Genomic DNA, 20631 nt, shown 5'->3' with positions numbered 1-20631 from the left:
TGAAACGGTACTTGCACCACAAGGTAACTCTAGGAAACCCTACAAATCACCAATTGGTGATCAAGAACAACTCTTAGAGCTAGAATTTGACAGAGAATGGACGAGAAAACGCACAAGACACATGCAACCAGCGAGATTGCATGGTCTAGGTTCAAAAATAGTGGAAAAAAAGGGAAGAACAGCTTACCCGCTAGAATCGAGAAATTGATCGGTCAGTTATGAAGCCCTCTACGTCGTGGACGTCTGGGCACCTCCTGATCGTCAATCCGACAACTCAGTAAGAAGGAAAGCTAGAGAGAAGACAGAAAACGAGTAGAGAACAAAAGTTTTAGAGAGATGAAGTGATTTAGATAATGAACCGAGCTTTAGTAAGTTATATCTATATACAGTTATTTTAAAAGTAAGACGCTCGTCTCATTATTTTAATTCACTTATCTACTCTATTACTCTATTTTCTAGGTTCTTACATATAATTTTTTTAATCAAACAATATTAATTTTTTAAAATATTAAGTGATTTTTCATACATTTAAATTGTCATTTCACACATTTTAACTCAAATGTTAGTCAAAAGTACTTTAAAAAAATTGTCTTATGTTAAAGAAAAGACTATATTAATTCATTTTTAGCATAAACATAAAATATATAAAAGTTTGGAATTTACATAAGATTAAAAACATATTTAATTTAAAATTTAATAAGAACTTAATCCAAATTTACCATAGACTTAATTTTTTTAATAAAATTATAAGTTTAAGAATTACAAAGTTATATGAAACTTAAAATTTAGTTAAGAAAAACTACATTTATTGAAAATCAAATTTTACTCATAATTGATTTTGTCATCCCTCATAAGAAAAGGTCTTGGTCCACTGGAAAAGACAAACAAGCTGACCCAATTAAGTAACATGTTTTGGATGATAGGAAAAAGAAGCTCCACTTGCTTTCTTGTTTTACGGAATCCTATGTATAATAAATGCAAAAAATAGACATAAATATATAAGAAGAGAAAAGAAAATATAAATTTAATGCATATAACATAATACGAGAACACAGAAATATAATCATAAATTTATAATCTATATTTTACCATCATCATCATCATTATTATTATTATTATTATTATTATTATTATTATTATTATTATTATTTTTATTATAAATTGATATGGATTTAATTATTTTAAACATGGTCATAAATTTAAGTGTTACGAAATAAAAAAAAAACTATCATTAAAAGAGGAGACTACACAATTGCAACTTGCATTATACACCAAAATTGACTTTTCTATTTGACATTTAAATATCTTTTAGTCTATGATTTTTATAATTCTAATAATTTTATATAACTACATACAACTATGTACTACAATTTTATTAAATGATCAAACGACAACTATCTTTTTTTTAATACTGTATATTGAATTGAGATATTCAATTAAAGTGAAAACTAAATTATTGAATATAAATTAGTAAAATAAGTTGGAAGATAGTTGTATAAAAATCAAGTTGTGAAAATCACTAACTTTTTTCAGTCAAGAATCTCTACAATAATATTATTTTTCTTAATGAATTCTAAGATATATTTTATAATCTAGAATCTCTTCAATATTTTTAATTTCAATATATTTTTTAAAAATATGATAGTTAAAATAATTTTATATGGTCAAGCTGAAATTTTTTAAAAATAATTGTATATGGTGGAGCTTAAATATAACGAATTTTTTCTATCCACAAATTTGAGTTGGAAATCATAATTAAGAGAACACGACCGTGTTTGCTAACTAAAAGAAACTTCCGAGAATTTTAACGTTTGACTTATTTTCTTTATATGTTTTGGTCCACACAAGGTTTTTGGTATAATGCTAAATCATCGTGAAAACCATTAACAGAACTTACGGTAAGGTACAATCTTTTATACAACACATCACACATAGAGAAAATTAGAAGAGTAATGGCTGAAAGTGCAGTGACCCTTCTGGCCGTTCTAGCTGAAAAATTGTTGACGTTACTGAAGGAAGAAGGAAAAACATTAAGCGGGGTTCACAAAGATGTTGAACGAATCAAGAATCTGGTAAAAAATATCAAGCCTTTCATGAAGAATGCAGAGGAGAAGGTACTGATTGAAGAGAGCGTGAAAAATTGGATGAATGGGTTGAGGGAAGTGATGTTTCGCATGGAGGATGTGGTTGATCTGTATTTGTTCAAAGTGGCAAAACGTGATGGAGTTCGTTATGGAATGAGAAAGAAGATCAAAAGTATAAAACATCGTCATCGTATATCATCTGAGATTAAAGATATCAGACAAACCCTAGATGATCTCTTCAGTATCAGAACAAGACTACAACTCCTATCCTCTCATGGAGACACTCTTCCCAATACAATTCCAAGGTGCTATCTACCTCTACTTAATCTGCAATTTATGTATTTTCTTTCACTTTTCATTATAAAATTACTAATTTTGTAATCATTTTTTTTAAGTAAATAAACTTTGCCTTCGATTTAATAAAGTGGAGTTTAAATTCACTTATTTCTTATCATCACTCAATATGAGTTGATTTAAAAGTTATCAGAATAACTCAATATAAGTTTGTTATGAGAAAGTTATTTTTTGTCGGTGTGAATTTTATTGTGTTTTAATTTTTATTTGTAAACTTTTATTTGAAAAAAAATGTTTCTATTACGAAATTTCCAATGGTTATATAGTACCTTGGACATACTGTTTCTATAAACAACAGTAAATATGAACACAAAAACGAGTTTCAGTGTTTTAGTTTTTAAAAAATTATAAAATTTTAGTCCGTCTAGTTTTTGTTATCACCATCTTTTGGTATGCTGCAACTTTAAGAACAAAAGTAATTAGTGTTTATAATTTTAGAGGCTAACCTAATATATACCTCCTCAGGGCTCATTTTGTGAAGGAATCTCAACTTGTTGGTATTGAACATAACATGCAAAAATTCAGAGATTGGCTGGCAAAAGCTAGTAGTCCACTGTTGGTGGTGGTAGGCCCAGCGGGAATAGGTAATATAAATTGTGTTTCTACCAATTATTGTTCATCTAATTTATTTATTTTTCTTTTATCATATAAATAAAAAAAATTCTTTAACATTCTTTTCACAGAGTTTTAAGAAAATAATAAGGTTTAAGAAGATTCTGAGTAAGCAAACGCATCGTTAGATCTATAAGTTTTCATTAAGAGGATGATTTATTAGATAACAGAAAGAAATTGTATAAATATATATGAATTAAATATGTTTGTAGTATTGAATTTCATTTTTGTTTCAAACTTTAAATTATATTATTTTAAATTATATTATTTTAAATTATATTCTTATATGTTTGTCCATATAACATGTGAATACATATATATAGGAATGTTAGTAGATATTCACACATAAAATTTGGGTAAATAGTTGGCACAAAATTTGGGTAAATAGTTGGCACGTGAATAGCGGGTATTTAAGTATCTATTCATGGTCAGATGTATAAGTATATGATAAAAAATTAAAATTAAAAATTAATTTATATTTTATTAAGTTAAATTTAGTTAAAATTAAAATTTAATTTATATTTTAATAGATTAAATTAAATTTATATTTAATTTAATTTATATATATATATATATATAATTTATTTAGATTTTTTTTAAAAATTATAAAATATCATTTTTTTAAATATTCGTGGCTAACCACATATACCTGTATTTTAAAACACCTACGAGTATTTTAAACGGTATTCGACAAGTAATGAGTTTGATTTTTTTGTTAGGAAATGAGTAGTGGGTAGACCCTATATGTATTCAACCTGTCTAGTTATTATCTTCACACACATGTAACAATTTTATTTGTCACATCAATAAATCTTTAATGTTGCTTGATCATGAAACATCTAAGTTTGGTGATGAAGATGCACTACAACAAAAACATCAATTAACATCTCAGTAAAACCCTTGAAAATAAAAATATGGATGCTAATATGTCAGATTTGCGTGGGAAACAACTCACTCTTTGAGCGTAAAAGCTAATGTGTTTTAGCGAGGACCACTAAAACTGACTAAAAAAACTACTGTCAAACCAATATTATTTCCACATTTCTCCCCTACATCCCCCAGATTTTTTTTTTAAATCTCAAGAATATTCCCTACATTTTAAAAAACCTTACATCTTACTTTTTTCCTTTAACGGATTTCGAAATTCGTTGAATTTTTTTTCTTTAATAGATTTTGAAATCTATTGAAGGATTTTTTGAATGTTTCAACGAATTTTGAAATTCGTTAAAGAAAGTTATTTTTGAAATGTGAGAGATACAAAGAAAAATGTGGAGAGGTGCATGGGAAATACTCATACTATTTTCGCCAACATCCACCTCGTTAAAATTTTATTTTAAAAAAAATATTAGTAGTAGTGTGGGCTAAGCCCTTAATAACATTGAGAGTTACTCCTTCCACCACCACACTATGTTTCCTACACCTCCTTCTTCTTTTTTTATTATTCAATAATATTTCAGTAATATTTAAAAGGATGTAAATATATGTTGAATTATTAAACTATTAAACAGATGTCAACATCCGTGTACGGATATTGACATCTGTTCAAGACCAAACAGATGTGCCACATTCGTTTCCTATAGCGTCAAGACACTCATATTCTAAGCTGCCCATAATGTTATTTGAAAATACATGGTATGAACTCAACAAAAAAGATGTATAACTAATGTTAATTTCATGACTTTGATACGTTTGTTCAACTTTTATATGTCATATTCTGATTAAGAAAACTAAAATACCAGGACTTGAAAAGATAAAAATTGAGGCATAAGAATTGAAGATTTTTACTTATAGGCTTTCAATTAACCTGAAATTTACAGAATTTAAATTTGTTAAAAAATCTAAACTACTGAGATTTTATTAGGATTATTGTCTAACTAAAACAAAAGTAAATAGCAAAATTTGTTGCAACAGCAAAAACTAAGTCTATCTCATTCAGGCAAATTCTTACATTTTCAAGAAACATCTAGAGTACCTTAATTCAATATAAATTTTGTCTTACAATCCAAAACAGCCTCATAGACCTCCTTTTCATCAGCAAGAGTTTCAAATACACTTTACTTTTGCATGCATCTCTTAGTCCACGGGATAAGTTTTGGATACACTGCCTCCACTTTGAAATTGCAGAAAGAAATGAGAGCTATAAAAAATTGGTTGTAAACAACTGGAGAGAAATAGGGAAAAATGAGAGTTGGGGGTGGGACTGCTGTGAGAGTAAAAATCAGAGTTGGGGGTAGGGCTATCGTGAGAGTGGAAATGAGAGGTAGAGATTTAGGGTTTTCTTAGAAAAGTAAAAATGTAAAAAAGTAAAAGATTAAAGTAAAAAAGATAGTTTTGTAATTAAAGTATTTTTGTGGAAGTGTAGGAAGCTCAGTAACGTTTTACTTTTCAAAAAAATATTGTTATTGTTGTTTACTACAAAAAAGAAGGGCATTACCGAAGGCTAGAAGCCCTCAGAAACAACTCAAAACCGTCGGTAAAAGATAATTACCGAAGGCTTATCGACGGCCAAAGAGCCCTCGGTAAATCCCTTGTCGCTAACATTTACCGAGGGCTTTTGCCCTTCGGTAATTACCGAGGGCCAGTAATTACCGAAGGACAAAAGCCTTCGGTAATTACCGAATAGCTGAAAAAAAAAGTATAAACTCAATTTTCGCACAGTGCTGCGTGAATGTTGTGTCAACTTGTGTGTCTTCGTTCGAGTTCAATGCAACTTTTTTTCATAGTTTCGTATAGATGTCTATTTTAATGTATAGTTTTTATTTTGCTCAAATTTCTTCTGTGTTGTTCCCAGAAGAAGCTACAAAGTGCTGAATTTTATTCAAAGTTTCACAGCTGCAACTCCAACTCCTTTCTTTCAGAATTTTGCAAAGGACAAAGCTAAACACATGGAACAAAAGTTGGGGCCACCACATTCTATTGTTGGCTGGAAACGTGGTTTTCAATTGGTTTGGGAGAAAGCATTTCATTCTCTTTGGTGCTCTTACGAAAAGAGAAAAAGCTGCCACATCCTTCTTTGCTGGAACAAAATTAAATAAATGGCAGCAGAGAGCACATCCAGCTTGGTTAAAGACGGTCCAACACCTTGCAAGAAGCAGCTAGCTGCGTGAAGAGAAGCCACTTGCAGCGTGAATGAAGTGAAGACAATTCCACCAGCAGCTGCAGCTACCTACATGGTCCAGTTTGCAGTAATCCAGCCACGTAGAGAAGCTTCACTCACGGCCTTTGAAGGAGGGGAAACATGTCCAGCAGCTGTAGCTACCATCACATCCAGTTGGGAAGAAGAAGGAAGCTCACGGTTTCTTTGAGAAGCATGGCAACAACTCACGTTCAAAAGAAAGGCTTCTATGGAGTGGAAGAGCTAAGAGAGAAAAGGAGATGAGTTCACGGCTGAATGGAGTTGGACGTGTGAAAGAAGAGGAATAGGGAAGGAAAGTCCAGCCACCACTCATGGTTGGCAAAGCTCCGGCTGCAACTCATTACTTTCAAAGTGAAGAATTTTGCAAGTTGGACAACACAAGGGCCACCACTTAGTTTGGCAAAGCTAACGTCCATGGCAGGAATTCCAAATTAGTGAAAGTGTTGACATGGCCTACATAGAAAAGAGCTACCACCTAGCATTAGATAATTTTTCTTTGGCCTAAGAAAAGTAAAACCGTAAAGTTGGATGGAGAAAGGGCCACCACATTTTATTTTTGGCTGGAAACGTGATTTAAAGAAAGCAGCAAATGGAGATGGAGAAGCCACATTCAATACGTAAAGAAGCAAGCTTCGGAGTTGAAATGAAGAAAGCACCACGCCCACATGAGAAGCAAATCACACGGTCCAGCAAGAGGGAGAGAGGTGGACAACAACGTATGCATCCAGCACATGTTTTGGAATAAAAGAGGGAGCTCACGGCTGAAGAAAAATCAAGTGGTTCATTGGCTGGAAAGAAGAGTAGCTCACGGCCATGGCAGCAGAGGAGGTGCTCACGGTGCAGCACCTTGAAGAAGAAGAAGTCCAGCAGTTTGGAGCAGCCACCATTCATGGTTTTCTTTGAAGAACATCCAGCTGCACACGGCCTATTCATTTTTCATTCACACGTCCAAGAAGAATCCAGCTGCTGGTCCAAGTAGAGAAGAAGAAAGTTTGAGGTGTTGTCACTTCTGGAGAAGAATCTTCACGGTCCAGCATGTAGAAGAGGGTGTCTCGGCCTAGGCAACGAAATTAAAACAGCCACCAACTTGTTTTGGAGAGTGAGGACCAGACGTGAGAAGGTAGCAGCAGAGAAAAAATTATTAGGATTTAGAATTAGATTAGGAGTAGTTAGTACCACTCACGGCTTGGAAGAGGCTTCTGCCTCTTCCTTTTTCCTTTCCCACTACCAAGCTCTCTTAGTTTCCATTTTCAACAGTGCAAAATATAGTGTTTTAAAATGCATTAGCAATCAAAATGCCAACTTTGAACAATTTTTGTATAACAAATCATATTGCACAAACTAATTCAGAGCATACATTGAACAAAGTCACAACAAAGGGCTTCTTAGCTTTTATACTTCATCAATGAAAATAACAACTTACCTCGACCGTAGCCCCTTCAATAGCCTCTGAAGCAGTACTGGAAGACCTTGCCACGCAGCGACACTGCCCTAGTTACGCCGCCTCGTCTATTCCGCATCGTCCAATATCCTCCCTCGACAATGGTAGCCTTCAACTCAGCCACCCACCACCTTCCTCAGCTCACAACACTGGAAAACGCTACAAGAAAAAAAGTTTCACCATTGACGGGTAATCGAAAACAATAACAGGAAAACAGAATGAGATGGGAGAATGGGACACTTCACCTATAATGGAGGAGTGGGGAAGAAGCGTATCCCGATTGTGGTGAGGGTGGGAAGCAATCTGCAGAAGCTAGCCAGTGAGTTCGTCGATGAAGTTAGGACAGAGAATGTGAAGATTGGGGAAGAATGAGTTTTCGCGAAATGAGGGCTTCGGAAATATCTCACTTTCTAATTTCATATACATTATTCACTTACCGACGGTCCTTTGCCTTCGGTAACCACTCATGTCCATTACAGACGGCCATCAGCCTTCGATAAAGTCATGTTACACAATCCTTCGGAAAAGCCTTCGGTAAATCTAATTTACCGAAGGCCAAAAGGCCTTTGGTAATAAGCCGCCGGTAATAAATGTTTGGTTTAATAGGTTCGGAGGTCCCTATATTTGTGGGTTCGTTTCAATTGGGTCCTCCAATTTTGAAAGTGATCAATTTGATCCCTAATTTAACAAAATTGAGTCAATAATATCCTTTCCGTTAAATGCAATGGACGTCATTAACTTTTTAAACATGTGGTATGTTGAAGCATCCTTCAAATAAAACTGTGCCACCTGCAAATAAAAGGATGCCTCAACATGCCACATGTTTAAAAAGTTAACGCCGTCCATTATATTTAACGGAAATGGTATTATTGACTCAATTTTGTTAAATTAGGGACTATTGATCACTTTCAAAATTGGAGGATCCAATTGAAACGAATCCACAAATATAAGGAACTCCGAACCTATTAAACCTAAATGTTTTTCCTGTATATGGGCTAAGCCCTTACTAATGTTTTATTTTTTTAAAGAAATACTATTACTTGCGTGGGCTAAGTAGTGTGGACTAAACCCTCACTAATGTTTTAGTTTTTAAAAAATATTTTTACTTGCGTGGGCTTAGCTCTTGCTATAAAGTTTTATTTTTAAAAAAAGAATATTCTTACTTACTTATGGCTAAGCCCTCGCTAACATTTTATTTTATTTTTTAGAAAATATTGTTACTTGTTTGGGTTAATTAAGCCCTCATTACATATTTAATTTTTAATATTAAGCAAAGGTACTTTATACTTCATCTCCCTCCTAGAACCTTTGAAAATGCTTCTTTCATCTCTTTACAGCAGGTTATCATTCTTGTCCATCTCCCTCTTCTTGTCTCTATCACCCACACTACCAAAAAAATTTGGTATTACCAATAGCTAGCTAGGATTCGTTTGTAACAAGTAAAATCCATTGTTAACTCTTATTTTCCAATAGAATATCAACGACATAAAATTTTTTAATAATTTACTCGTTTGTAAAAATTACAGACAGATTTAAAAAAACCTTGTGTACCATCGATAATAACCAAATTTAAAAAAATGACTGTATTATATACAACAAGTATAGAGATTTATATTCTCTGCACCCAAACAAAACCTGCCAAAATTATATACAATACTAAACAAGAAAGGGATAAACTATAAACTATTGAAGTATTAATATTATGTAATGAAAACTCATATACAATGAAAAGTCCTACATAATCAAAACTCTTAATTATATAAACTCTTAATTATGAAAACTCCTAACAGTTAAAACTTCTACCACTACTAAGATATAATTGGTTTTTCTATTTTAAACTAGAACAATCTTAGACATTAATTGCATGCTAGGAGGATACTCTACCAATCTCAAACACATTCATGGTCTTACTTTCCCAACCTTGAGTGCTAAGAACTCATGAAACTATCACGATACGAAGAAAAAAAACTAAGATCTCTCAATCTACATCTAAGCAACAAGGACTACGAAAATATCAACAACAAATATCATATTAATTATTATACATTACAAAATTATGTTAATTATAGTTTCAACAAATATCACCTTGTGGTTCCTGGTCAAAAAAGCAAATTGGCCCTTATAAGTAAGGAGGAGGTAGGGAAATACCACGTTGTGAAAACAAGTATAAATCAATAAAACCTAAATGTAAAAGAGGACAAGCAATAAATAAGAAAATAATTGAAAGTGATACACAAACAAAACCTAAGGAATAAGTCTAGAACATAATGATAAAATTATTTAATAAAATAAAAGACATAAAGCAAGTTGAATATACCATCAAATTGGTAAAATCATTTCAAATTTGTTTCCAAAAATTAACATGCATATACATTCATCCAAACCAACTTTTATTATTTAATATTGCAATAGACTAATAGCCCTAATAGCTTTTAATTTAAACATTCATTCAACTTTAAAAAAAATCCTATAAGTGACATAAATCATATAGCAGATTTGTTGTTTAAATAAATGATTAAAATAACCCCTACTTGAAATTTAATTGAAATCCAAGTAAAATTTAATAGTTGAAAATTCTTGTTAAAAATGTTTAAAATATTGTAATTGTGGTATACAAGTAAATTATATTGCCTAATAACATTTATATTTTGTGATATTTTTTAAGGTAAAACTTCAATAGTGAAGAATGTGTATAACAAGCAAACAAAATTGAACCAGCCGAAGAAAAAGAAGGATTTCGACTTTTGTGTATGGATAACCATGACTCAAGCTGATTCTTGGTACCCAATAATGCAAATTAAAGAAGAAATACTTATGGCAGATCCTCGTGGATCATCTTCATTGAGGAGTGCAACAAGGGAGAATCTTACAGAAAAATTGGGAGAATACTTCATAGATAAGAGATGCCTCATCGTGTTAGATGATGTGAAGGAACTAAAAGTTTGGGACGTTATCCAATTTGCCATACCTCAACATCGGGTTATTATCACTACACAACGTGATGATTTTCCAAATAATATTGGAAGTGATGATACATCTGTTGAAAAAATCAAGTTAGAACCTTTGTCTTTAGAAGATGCTTTGAAGCTCTTTCACCAGAAGGTTAAGCATGTGCAATTCCCTGAGTTAAGTCAATTGTCCAAAGAATTCATGGAAAAATGCAATGGGGTGCCTCTAGCCATTGTGGCCATTTCTAGTCTCCTTTCCACTATGAAATCTGCCATTGAATGGCGAAGGGTACGTGATGATCTTGGTTCATTATTGCGAAGTCACCATCATCTTGAAACGGTCCGACATGTATTGTTGCAAAGTTACCAAGAACTTCCTTATCGCCTCAAACAATGCTTCTTATACTTTGGCCATTTCCCTCAAGGCTATTCCATTAGTCGCAAGAGGCTTATTCGCTTGTGGATAGCAGAGGATTTTGTAGAAGGAGATACCCAGAACAAATCAATGGAGGAACTTGGAGGTGAATACCTGGCTGAACTAATCTGTAGAGGCTTGGTTCATGCTTCACGAGTTGATTTTGATGGAATACCTAGAAGCTGTCATGTGTATAACCTCATGCATGAGATCATATCTAGTATTTGTAAAGACCAAATGTTTTGTCATGTAATGGAAGATGTAAGCACACCAGTGAACTCCAACATGGATTTCATTCATAGGCGTTTATCAATTATAAAGAAGACTGATTCTGCTACTATGGAAAGAGACCAAAAGTGGGGAAAAGTTAGGTCTTGTTTTGTTTTCGATGATGCTAAGAAGTGGCAGGTGAACAACCATTTTTTCTCTAGTTTTGAGTTTCTGATTCGATTAGACTTGTCTGATGCATGTCTATCTGTCGATGTTCTTCCTGAACAAGTTGGTAATCTATTAAACTTGAAATACTTGAGCCTAAGGAACACCAACATCATGTCACTTCCAGAGTCCATTGGAAACCTAGTGAATCTGCAGACTCTAGACCTAAAACAAACTAAATTGCATGAAGTGAAGATCGATAAGCTTGTCAAATTACGCCATCTCCTAGCTTACTATGTCAGTGATCAAAGTTCAGAATTCTACTGTTTAGAAGGACTAAGGTTAAGTGAAGGAGTTCAAAATCTAGAATCATTGCAGAATCTATCATATTTAGATGTAACTGGTGGTAGAATAATAAAGGGACTGCAAAAACTAACGAAGTTAAGGAAGCTGGGAATTATAAAGCTAGAAACAACACATGGTGAAGCACTGTGCAATTCTATAGAGCACATGATCAATCTATGTTCTCTAAGCATTGGGGCTTTAGGAAAACAAGACATGCTAAAGTTACAATCTTTAAATCCTCCATTGTCCCTTAAACGCCTTTACCTATATGGGCGTTTAGGAGAACTTCCTACTTGGATATCAACTGTTCCAAACCTTATCAGATTGTACTTGAAGTGGTCTGATCTAAAGCAAGATCCATTACATTACCTTAAGGACCTGCCACAATTGTTGTACCTTGAGTTATATGATGCATATAAAGGTGAACGGTTGGATTTCGGTAATGGATGGTTGAAACTGAAGGTTTTGTACTTAGGATTGTTGCCAAACTTGAAGACCATAGAGATTGGTAAGGGAAAAGTTCCTTGTCTTGAAATATTGAAGATAGGGAGATGCCATCAAATGATAAGGCTCCCCAAAGATATACAAAACTTGAAGCATCTTGAAAAGCTTTATCTTTATGATATGCATGAACAGTTTATAAAAAGATTATGTGATGAGCGAAGTGAAGACTATTGGATTATTAACAAAATACCGCTCGTGGAATACTCCAACAACGACCATTTTGCCTCTTTTTCATGATATTCATTCTTGAAGATATATCCACAGGTAACTAGTAAATCTTCAAGTACAATGTTATCGTTTATATATATATATATATATATATATATATATATATATATATATATATATATATATATATATATATATATATATATATTTATTGTTTGAATTGTCACCATTTTATACTTCAATTTTGAAATGGAACAGGGATATTAAACCAAGTTGTTATGTTTTTCTGAAGAACTCAAAGGCTTGTGTTTAGGATATTATTTTCTTGGCCTTCAATGTTCCGCGGGCAAGAACAATTACATGATCTTTCTATTTAGAGAAAATGGTAAGTTCACATCATAATTGATTTATATTTCATGGTAAGGTGATAAAATCGTGTGGCTGGGTTCATTTTATGAGTGACAACTAAGACTAAGTTCACCATCAAACCAATAAAATCATAAAGACTCTTCTTTTGGCTTAGATTGTAATAAAGTCACTTTGTATTCATTACTTAATTTAACAAGGGGATAAACATCTTTGGTTTAAACAATTGTCTTCATTTGTAACTATTCTTCCTTGTTTGTAAGGTCAGGTAACAAAGGACTATTCATTGATCTAATAAGGAGAAGGAGTAAATGGTATGAATTTAAGGACAAATTCTTTAAAAAAGGGATGATATGATAGATGACTATCTCATTGGAATTCAAAGGATATGAAGACATGAAGATCATGACTTGGAACACAATTATAGAATAAGTTTTAAGCATTTAAAGCGTATGTAATTTATTTTAATTTTGAAAGTTCGCTACGTGAATCGCATATATAGTTGGGCGAGAATGTCGAGTAGTCACTAGACAAGAAAGGTGTTTTGTTGGCGAACAATTTGTTTCTGTTTTTAAATTTTCAAGTTATTTTTGGGTCTGATGTCTTTGGTCTTTTTTTTATTAATTTTTAGGTGACTTAAACATTTTTGCCCATATGTAGGAGCACCAAATACATATGTAGATACATTTGATGATCATTATATGAAAATTGATTTTTCATTAAGAGAGAATTTTATTGGTTCTTAGATTAGAACTCTGGTTCTTATCAAAGATTGAATTCTTTGTGACGAATCTTCCTTGACTTGTCAATATGTTAGATTAAGGCTCCAAACTTTGGTTCTTATCAGAGATCTTTGTGGCGAATCTTCATTGACTCATCAATTTTATAGATTGTGGCATCCTCATCTCTATCTTAATTATGTATTCTTCTATGATTTTCTTTATTTAGGCATATGGAAGAGTCAAATTCAGAAACATTATACTATTTTATGGATAAGATCGTATCATCTAGTATCTAGAGCAAAGTTCTAATTTGAATTTTCTCTTTGTCGCAACCGGAATCGCGACGGGACGACGATCCAAAAAGAAACGGGCTTCGAAAAGAGATTTGGAGTCGCCACCATAGTTTATTCTGGAAAACTACGGAAAAACCATAAAATAATAAGACACGGTCCACGAAAACCATATTCTGGGTTCGGGAGTCGGTTACGCGTAGGGAAGGTGTTAGCACCCTACAACGCCTGCCCTAAGGCAGTACCTTTAACTAAATGTACGAATATGATGTGGTTTTCAAAATGTTTAACTATCCCTTAAAATAAAATTCTAAATAAACAAAATATTTTTTTAGTTTTTTGGGCCCGACAAGGATTGACCTTGCTCCTACGTATTCTCATTCAAAATGAGAAATCAGGGTTACGTAGTTCTTTCTGAAAGACTGTTTGTTGTTTGGAAAAGTAGATGTTTTTAATTTTTGGAGATTTTATGTTTTTAATATTTTCGAGAAAAAGAAGGTAATGAGTACTAGGCCGACGCGAACGGTCGCACGAGTACTCATACCTTTTTAAAATGATATTTAAATATTTTTAATTATTTTTGAAAAGAGAGATAATGATATTAAGCACTAGGACGATGCGAACGATCACACGAGCACTCATACCGTTATCTACTTATTTAGGAAGACTTGAGAGTATTGAGTGCTAGGCTGATGCGGACGATCGCACGAGCACTCATACCCTCTTCTAATATTACGTAAATAAGAGAGAAATGTATTGAACACTAGGACGATGCGAGCGATCACACGAGTGTTCAACCTTTAAAACATATTTTTGAAATTTTATTTAAGAAAAGAAGAAAAGATTTTTAGCACAAGGACGACGCGAGCGGTCACACGTGTGCCTAACCTTCAAAACGTATTTTTTGTAAATTTATTTAAGGAAGAAGAAAAGGTTTTTAGCACAAGGACGACGCGAGCGGTCACACGTGTGCCTAACCTTCAAAACGTATTTTTTTGTAAATTTATTTAAGGAAGAAGAAAAGGTTTTTAGCACAAGGACGACGCGAGCGGTCACACGTGCACTTAAACCTTTAAATATTTTTTGTAAATTCTTTTTTATTTAAACTACAAATATTGTATTATTAAATATATATTTTAAGATAAGTAGATGTTTAAAATAAATAGATAGAACAAAATAAAATAAGACAATAAAAGAAAATAAACTAAACAAACAAAAGAAATGGAAATGGCTGAACGGACGTTAGGACAGTATTCAGAATAGCGAGCGCTCGTTGGGGAGAGGACGAACGTCCGTTGGGAAATATAACGGACGGACGTTTAGAAATGTGAGCTGAATGACGAGCGTTCGTCAAGAGATATGACGAACGGACGTTGAGAACGAAGGCTGACTGACAAACGCTCGTTGAAGAGATGACGAACGAACGTTGAGAAATTGGGGCTGAATGATGAGCGTTCACTGGGAAGATGACGAACGGACGCTCAAAAATGGAAGCTTAAGGACAAACGTTCGTTATTGAAATAGCGAACGGACGTAAAGGCTTAAGGCTAACGAACGCTCATTCGTTTAGCTAACGAGCGCTCATTCGTTTGGATAACGAACGCTCGTTAGGGAGAAGGCTGAGCGAACGGTCGTAAAGGCTTAAGTTTTAACGAGCGCTCGTTTATTTGGAAAACGAGCGTTCGTTGTGGGGAAATGGCGAACGGACGCCAAATAACGAGCGCTCCAAAAGAGGCCTAATGTTCCGGACGTACGCTCATTTCTGGGCTTGGCCCAGTCCAATGCTCTCTAACCTAGAATTTTCTAGGGGTTCAGGAGGTTCACCCTCATTCCCACTCTCCAGCTCATGTCTTCTCTGACCCAAGGTCTCCAGCTCTACACCACGAACTCACCACCACCTCTGCCATAACCGACCACCGTCGCCTCAAACAGAACGCGCCTTGGCCTCGCCGGCGACCCCTCGCACCACCAGAACCACCGTCAGCCAAGACACCACCGTCTCCACTCCTCTCTCTTCGAAAACCAGCGATTCTCAGGGATGGTTTTCCTCCATCTGCATCTCCGATCCGCTCGTGCCATCATCATCCATCAACATCAACTTCACCATTGCTAAAACCTCCACGACGAACACGACCACTGTCACGATAATGTCCCTCCCCATGCTTATACTCGTCCACCTCCTCGGCCACCTACACGGTCACCATCACCTAGCAGGACGACCTTAGCGACGCCACTGCCACCACCACACAGCAGACTACTACTTCCAAACCGCCAACCACGAAACAATCAACCACTCTCTTCCTCCCCATTCGAGGATTTTCTCGAATGCCGAATGCCCCCCTGCAACACCATTTTTCCCTCTCTGCCTCCCCTAATTTTTTAATGTTTACTGATTGGTTTAATGTTGGTTGAACCTCGTTAATTTGGTATTGGAAGAGATGAGTGTGTTGTGTGCATATGAGCGTGAAGGGGATAGATGATTCTGATAATGGTGCATGGGCTGACGAGATAAGGGTGAATGGAGCTTATGCAGTAAGCATACATGATGAGTCTGGATGTACAGGTGAAACAGAGACTTACCTGCTGTTATGGTTGCTGCTATCGTTCGCTGCGTAGCCGGTGATCTCTTCTCACCGGTGCCGGTGCCAATGCTGATTCTGGATGATGATTCCAGATGATCCTTTCTCGTGTGCCCTCTTTTCCCCTTTTTCTCTCTCTGATCCAACAAAATCCTCCCCCCCCCCCCCCCCAAAATCTTGGAAAAAATTCTCTTGTAACCACCTGGTCCCCTCTCCTCAGACATGCTTCCCATACGCCTTTTCCACGTTTTCTATTTTTTTATTTTTTTACTTTTATTACTTTTTTTTGTTTCAATTATACTTTATTTATTTTCATTATTTTTATTTTTCAATTTTTTTTAACTACTTTGATTAATTGACTTTATTAAAACAAATTGCAAATAAGAAAAATAGAAATTGAATTAAAAGCAAAAATCTAAATACATAAAAAGAATAAAATAAAAGAAAAATAATAAAAACAATAAAAACATATTTTTTACAAACCCGGACAAAATTGAGTGTTGACAGCTGCCCCTCTTTACTTAGATATTACTAAATAATATGAAAATTTAATCTTTTCGTATTATTTAAGTAAAGCTAAGTAAAGATAAAGACACTAATTTTGTCCGGGTTTAAATCATGAAAGAAAATGACCAAAGTCAAATAAAGTATCAGTAACAAAAAACTAAAACCTGGATTTGACCATTGCCTCGCAGAGGGCCAAACTCACAGAACAAAAACTTAAATCCGACCATTGCCATGCAGAGGGTTGATAACAGAAAACTAAAACCTGGATTTGATCATTGCCTCGCAGAGGGCCAAACTCATAGAACAAAAATTTAAATCCGACCATTGCCATGCAGAGGGCCGATAACAGAAAAATAAAACCTGGATTTGACCATTGCCTCGCAGAGGGCCAAACTCACAGAACAAAAATTTAAATCCGACCATTGCCATGCAGAGGGCCGATAATAGAAAACTAAAACCTGGATTTGACCATTGCCTCGCAGAGGGCCAAACTCACAAAACAGAAATTTAAATCCGACCATTGCCATGCAGAGGGCCGATAACAGAAAAATAAAACCTGGATTTGACCATTGCCTCGCAGAGGGCCAAACTCACAGAACAGAAATTTAAATCCGACCATTGCCATGTAGAGGGCCGATAACAGAAAAATAAAACCTGGATTTGACCATTGCCTCGCAGAGGGCCAAACTCACAGAACAAAAATTTAAATCCGACCATTGCCATGCAGAGGGTTAATAACAGAAAACTAAAACCTGGATTTGATCATTGCCTCGCAGAGGGCCAAACTCACAGAACAGAAATTTAAATCCGACCATTGCCATGCAGAGGGCCGATAATAGAAAAATAAAACCTGGATTTGACCATTGCCTCGCAGAGGGCCAAACTCACAGAACAGAAATTTAAATCCGACCATTGCCATGCAGAGGGCCGATAATAGAAAACTAAAACCTGGATTTGACCATTGCCTCGCAGAGGGCCAAACTCACAAAACAGAAATTTAAATCCGACCATTGCCATGCAGAGGGCCGATAACAGAAAAATAAAACCTGGATTTGACCATTGCCTCGCAGAGGGCCAAACTCACAGAACAGAAATTTAAATCCGACCATTGCCATGCAGAGGGCCGATAACAGAAAAATAAAACCTGGATTTTACCATTGCCTCGCAGAGGGCCAAACTCACAGAACAGAAATTTAAATCCGACCATTGCCATGCAGAGGGCTGATAACAGAAAACTAAAACCTGGATTTGATCATTGCCTCGCAGAGGGCCAAACTCACAGAACAGAAATTTAAATCCGACCATTGCCATGCAGAGGGCCGATAACAGAAAAATAAAACCTGGATTTGACCATTGCCTCGCAGAGGGCCAAACTCACAGAACAGAAATTTAAATCCGACCATTGCCATGCAGAGGGCCGATAACAGAAAAATAAAACCTGGATTTGACCATTGCCTCGCAGAGGGCCAAACTCACAGAACAGAAATTTAAATCCGACCATTGCCATGCAGAGGGCCGATAACAGAAAACTAAAACCTGGATTTGACCATTGCCTCGCAGAGGGCCAAACTCACAGAACAGAAATTTAAATCCGACCATTGCCATGCAGAGGGCCGATAACAGATAAATAAAACCTGGATTTGACCATTGCCTCGCAGAGGGCCAAACTCACAGAACAAAAATTTAAATCCGACCATTGCCATGCAGAGGGTCGATAACAGAAAATTAAAACTTGGATTTGACCATTGCCTCGCAGAGGGCCAAACTCACAAAACAGAAATTTAAATCCGACCATTGCCATGCAGAGGGCCGATAACAGAAAAATAAAACCTGGATTTTACCATTGCCTCGCAGAGGGCCAAACTCACAGAACAGAAATTTAAATCCGACCATTGCCATGCAGAGGGCCGATAACAGAAAACTAAAACCTGGATTTGACCATTGCCTCGCAGAGGGCCAAACTCACAGAACAGAAATTTAAATCCGACCATTGCCATGCAGAGGGCCGATAACAGATAAATAAAACCTGGATTTGACCATTGCCTCGCAGAGGGCCAAACTCACAGAACAAAAATTTAAATCCGACCATTGCCATGCAGAGGGTCGATAACAGAAAATTAAAACTTGGATTTGACCATTGCCTCGCAGAGGGCCAAACTCACAGAACAGAAATTTAAATCCGACCATTGCCATGCAGAAGGCCGATAACAGAAAAATAAAACCTGGATTTTACCATTGCCTCGCAGAGGGCCAAACTCACAGAACAGAAATTTAAATCCGACCATTGCCATGCAGAGGGTCGATAACAGAAAATTAAAACCTGACTTGCAACTTTGAAAAGTTGATAAATGCCGAGTAAAACATGAAGATTTTGCAAACAATTTTCCTCGCTTCCTCTGAGATGATGATGCATGGATGCATAGACACATGAGACCTTCCTTTTTTTTCATTTTTTTTTTGCTTGGAATCCATTGTTAATATTGTCATCAAACACAATGTATGTATAAAACGCATTCCTTAAGAACAACGTTGATAGGTATAGAACCCTTTAATGAGCAGGAAGAAAGTGTAACCCTGAGTTAAAATTCTTTTTATCGCTTTTCGCGATCCAAATTAACTTGAACCCTGTGTGATGTGGAAGAATGGTTATGACAAAAAAATGAATAATGATTTTCTGTGATCAAAAATTTACGTATGTATGTCCCTCATTTGGGGGAAAATGATATAAACATGTTGTGCTCCCATACTGCCCCAATTTTGTACAATGGAAAAGTGAAAAGATTTGGGTATGAAGGATTCCCCCCAAATTGGATGCTCTTCGATTGACAGGGAGACTTTTTTTTTTTTTTTTTTAAGATTTTCTGAAAATAACACTGAATTGCGTCGTTCACCACATTATTCTGTTTCAAAGTTAAATTCGTGAGAAAGATTAGGACCAACAGTCTTCAGTCAGCGTGGACTTTTATTGGCTTGTACCGTGGCTAAAGGTCAAAGGGTTTTGAAAGAAAGGATAATGAAGGCCCAAATAATTGTTTGACGGTTAAAGTCTTTAGACAAGAATCGTTTGCAAGGTGCCCAGTCAAATGTCTTTAGGGATTTGAACTTCAGACATATTTATTGTTGTTTTTTCTTTCTTTCCCTTTGGATCATTCTTTTCGTTGCTCCTGTCGTGATCCTTTATGATACTTTCCTTTTCATTCCTTTTTTCTCATCTTTGGATGCTTATGATGTACCCTTTTAAATTGACGTCGACGTGCTAATGATTCTTGTCTAGGGTGATGAAAACAATTATGCATTTTGGCTCAAAAGGGGTGCAATTGGATGAACTACTTTTGACGATTGGATAACGAAAAATGGCCACACGTCACTCCGAATCTTATTTGTCTGACTTTCTCTTGAATTTAAACCTGAAACGAAACTTTGTAGTGCCTGACACATCAACTTCATTTTTCCTTTGTTTTGTTTCCTTTGTTTTCTCCTTCTTCTTCTTTTTTTTTTTACTTTTATACATATCTCCCTGATCAACGGATTATCGGTGATATGTAACATGATGAAAACTGCCCTAATATTAGACGTATGGCGAAATCCTTCGTCTTACGGGAAATGAAAAAATTAGGGTTCAAGTAATGTGAATGTAGATGCTTTATCAAGAGAAGAACACCGGTTACACCCAAAACCTTGAATTAGGGAAGTACTTACCAACGGTATTTTTCAAAACTTTTTTTTTCGAAAATACTATGTCCTTGACAACTTTATTAACAACAAACTCAACATGTGATCTTTCT

General features: G+C 35.2%; 1 protein-coding gene across 3 annotated transcripts; it reads left to right on the top strand.

Annotated features, from left to right (window-relative positions):
* The first annotated feature begins 1830 nt into the window (after positions 1-1830).
* LOC108341243 (disease resistance protein RPM1) lies at positions 1831-13490 on the top strand. 3 transcript variants are annotated; one of them, XR_008249797.1, is made up of 5 exons: positions 1831-2389; positions 2904-3022; positions 10293-12478; positions 12641-12767; positions 13012-13490. XR_008249797.1 is itself a non-coding variant. In XM_052878786.1 (4 exons), the coding sequence occupies exons 1-3, from the start codon at positions 1953-1955 to the stop codon at positions 12449-12451; spliced, it is 2715 nt and encodes a 904-aa protein (XP_052734746.1). In that variant the 5' UTR covers positions 1831-1952; the 3' UTR covers positions 12452-12478; positions 12641-13490. The 3 variants fall into 3 exon arrangements, 1 of the variants encoding a protein (XP_052734746.1); XR_001833296.2 differs by having other exon boundaries at positions 13017-13488; XM_052878786.1 differs by having other exon boundaries at positions 12641-13490.
* Positions 13491-20631: the final 7141 nt, after the last annotated feature.

The sequence above is a fragment of the Vigna angularis genome, chromosome 6 (genome assembly GCF_016808095.1).
Source record: "Vigna angularis cultivar LongXiaoDou No.4 chromosome 6, ASM1680809v1, whole genome shotgun sequence".
Classification (NCBI taxonomy): Eukaryota; Viridiplantae; Streptophyta; class Magnoliopsida; order Fabales; family Fabaceae; genus Vigna; species Vigna angularis.
This window is presented reverse-complemented; position numbering and strand designations above follow the sequence as displayed.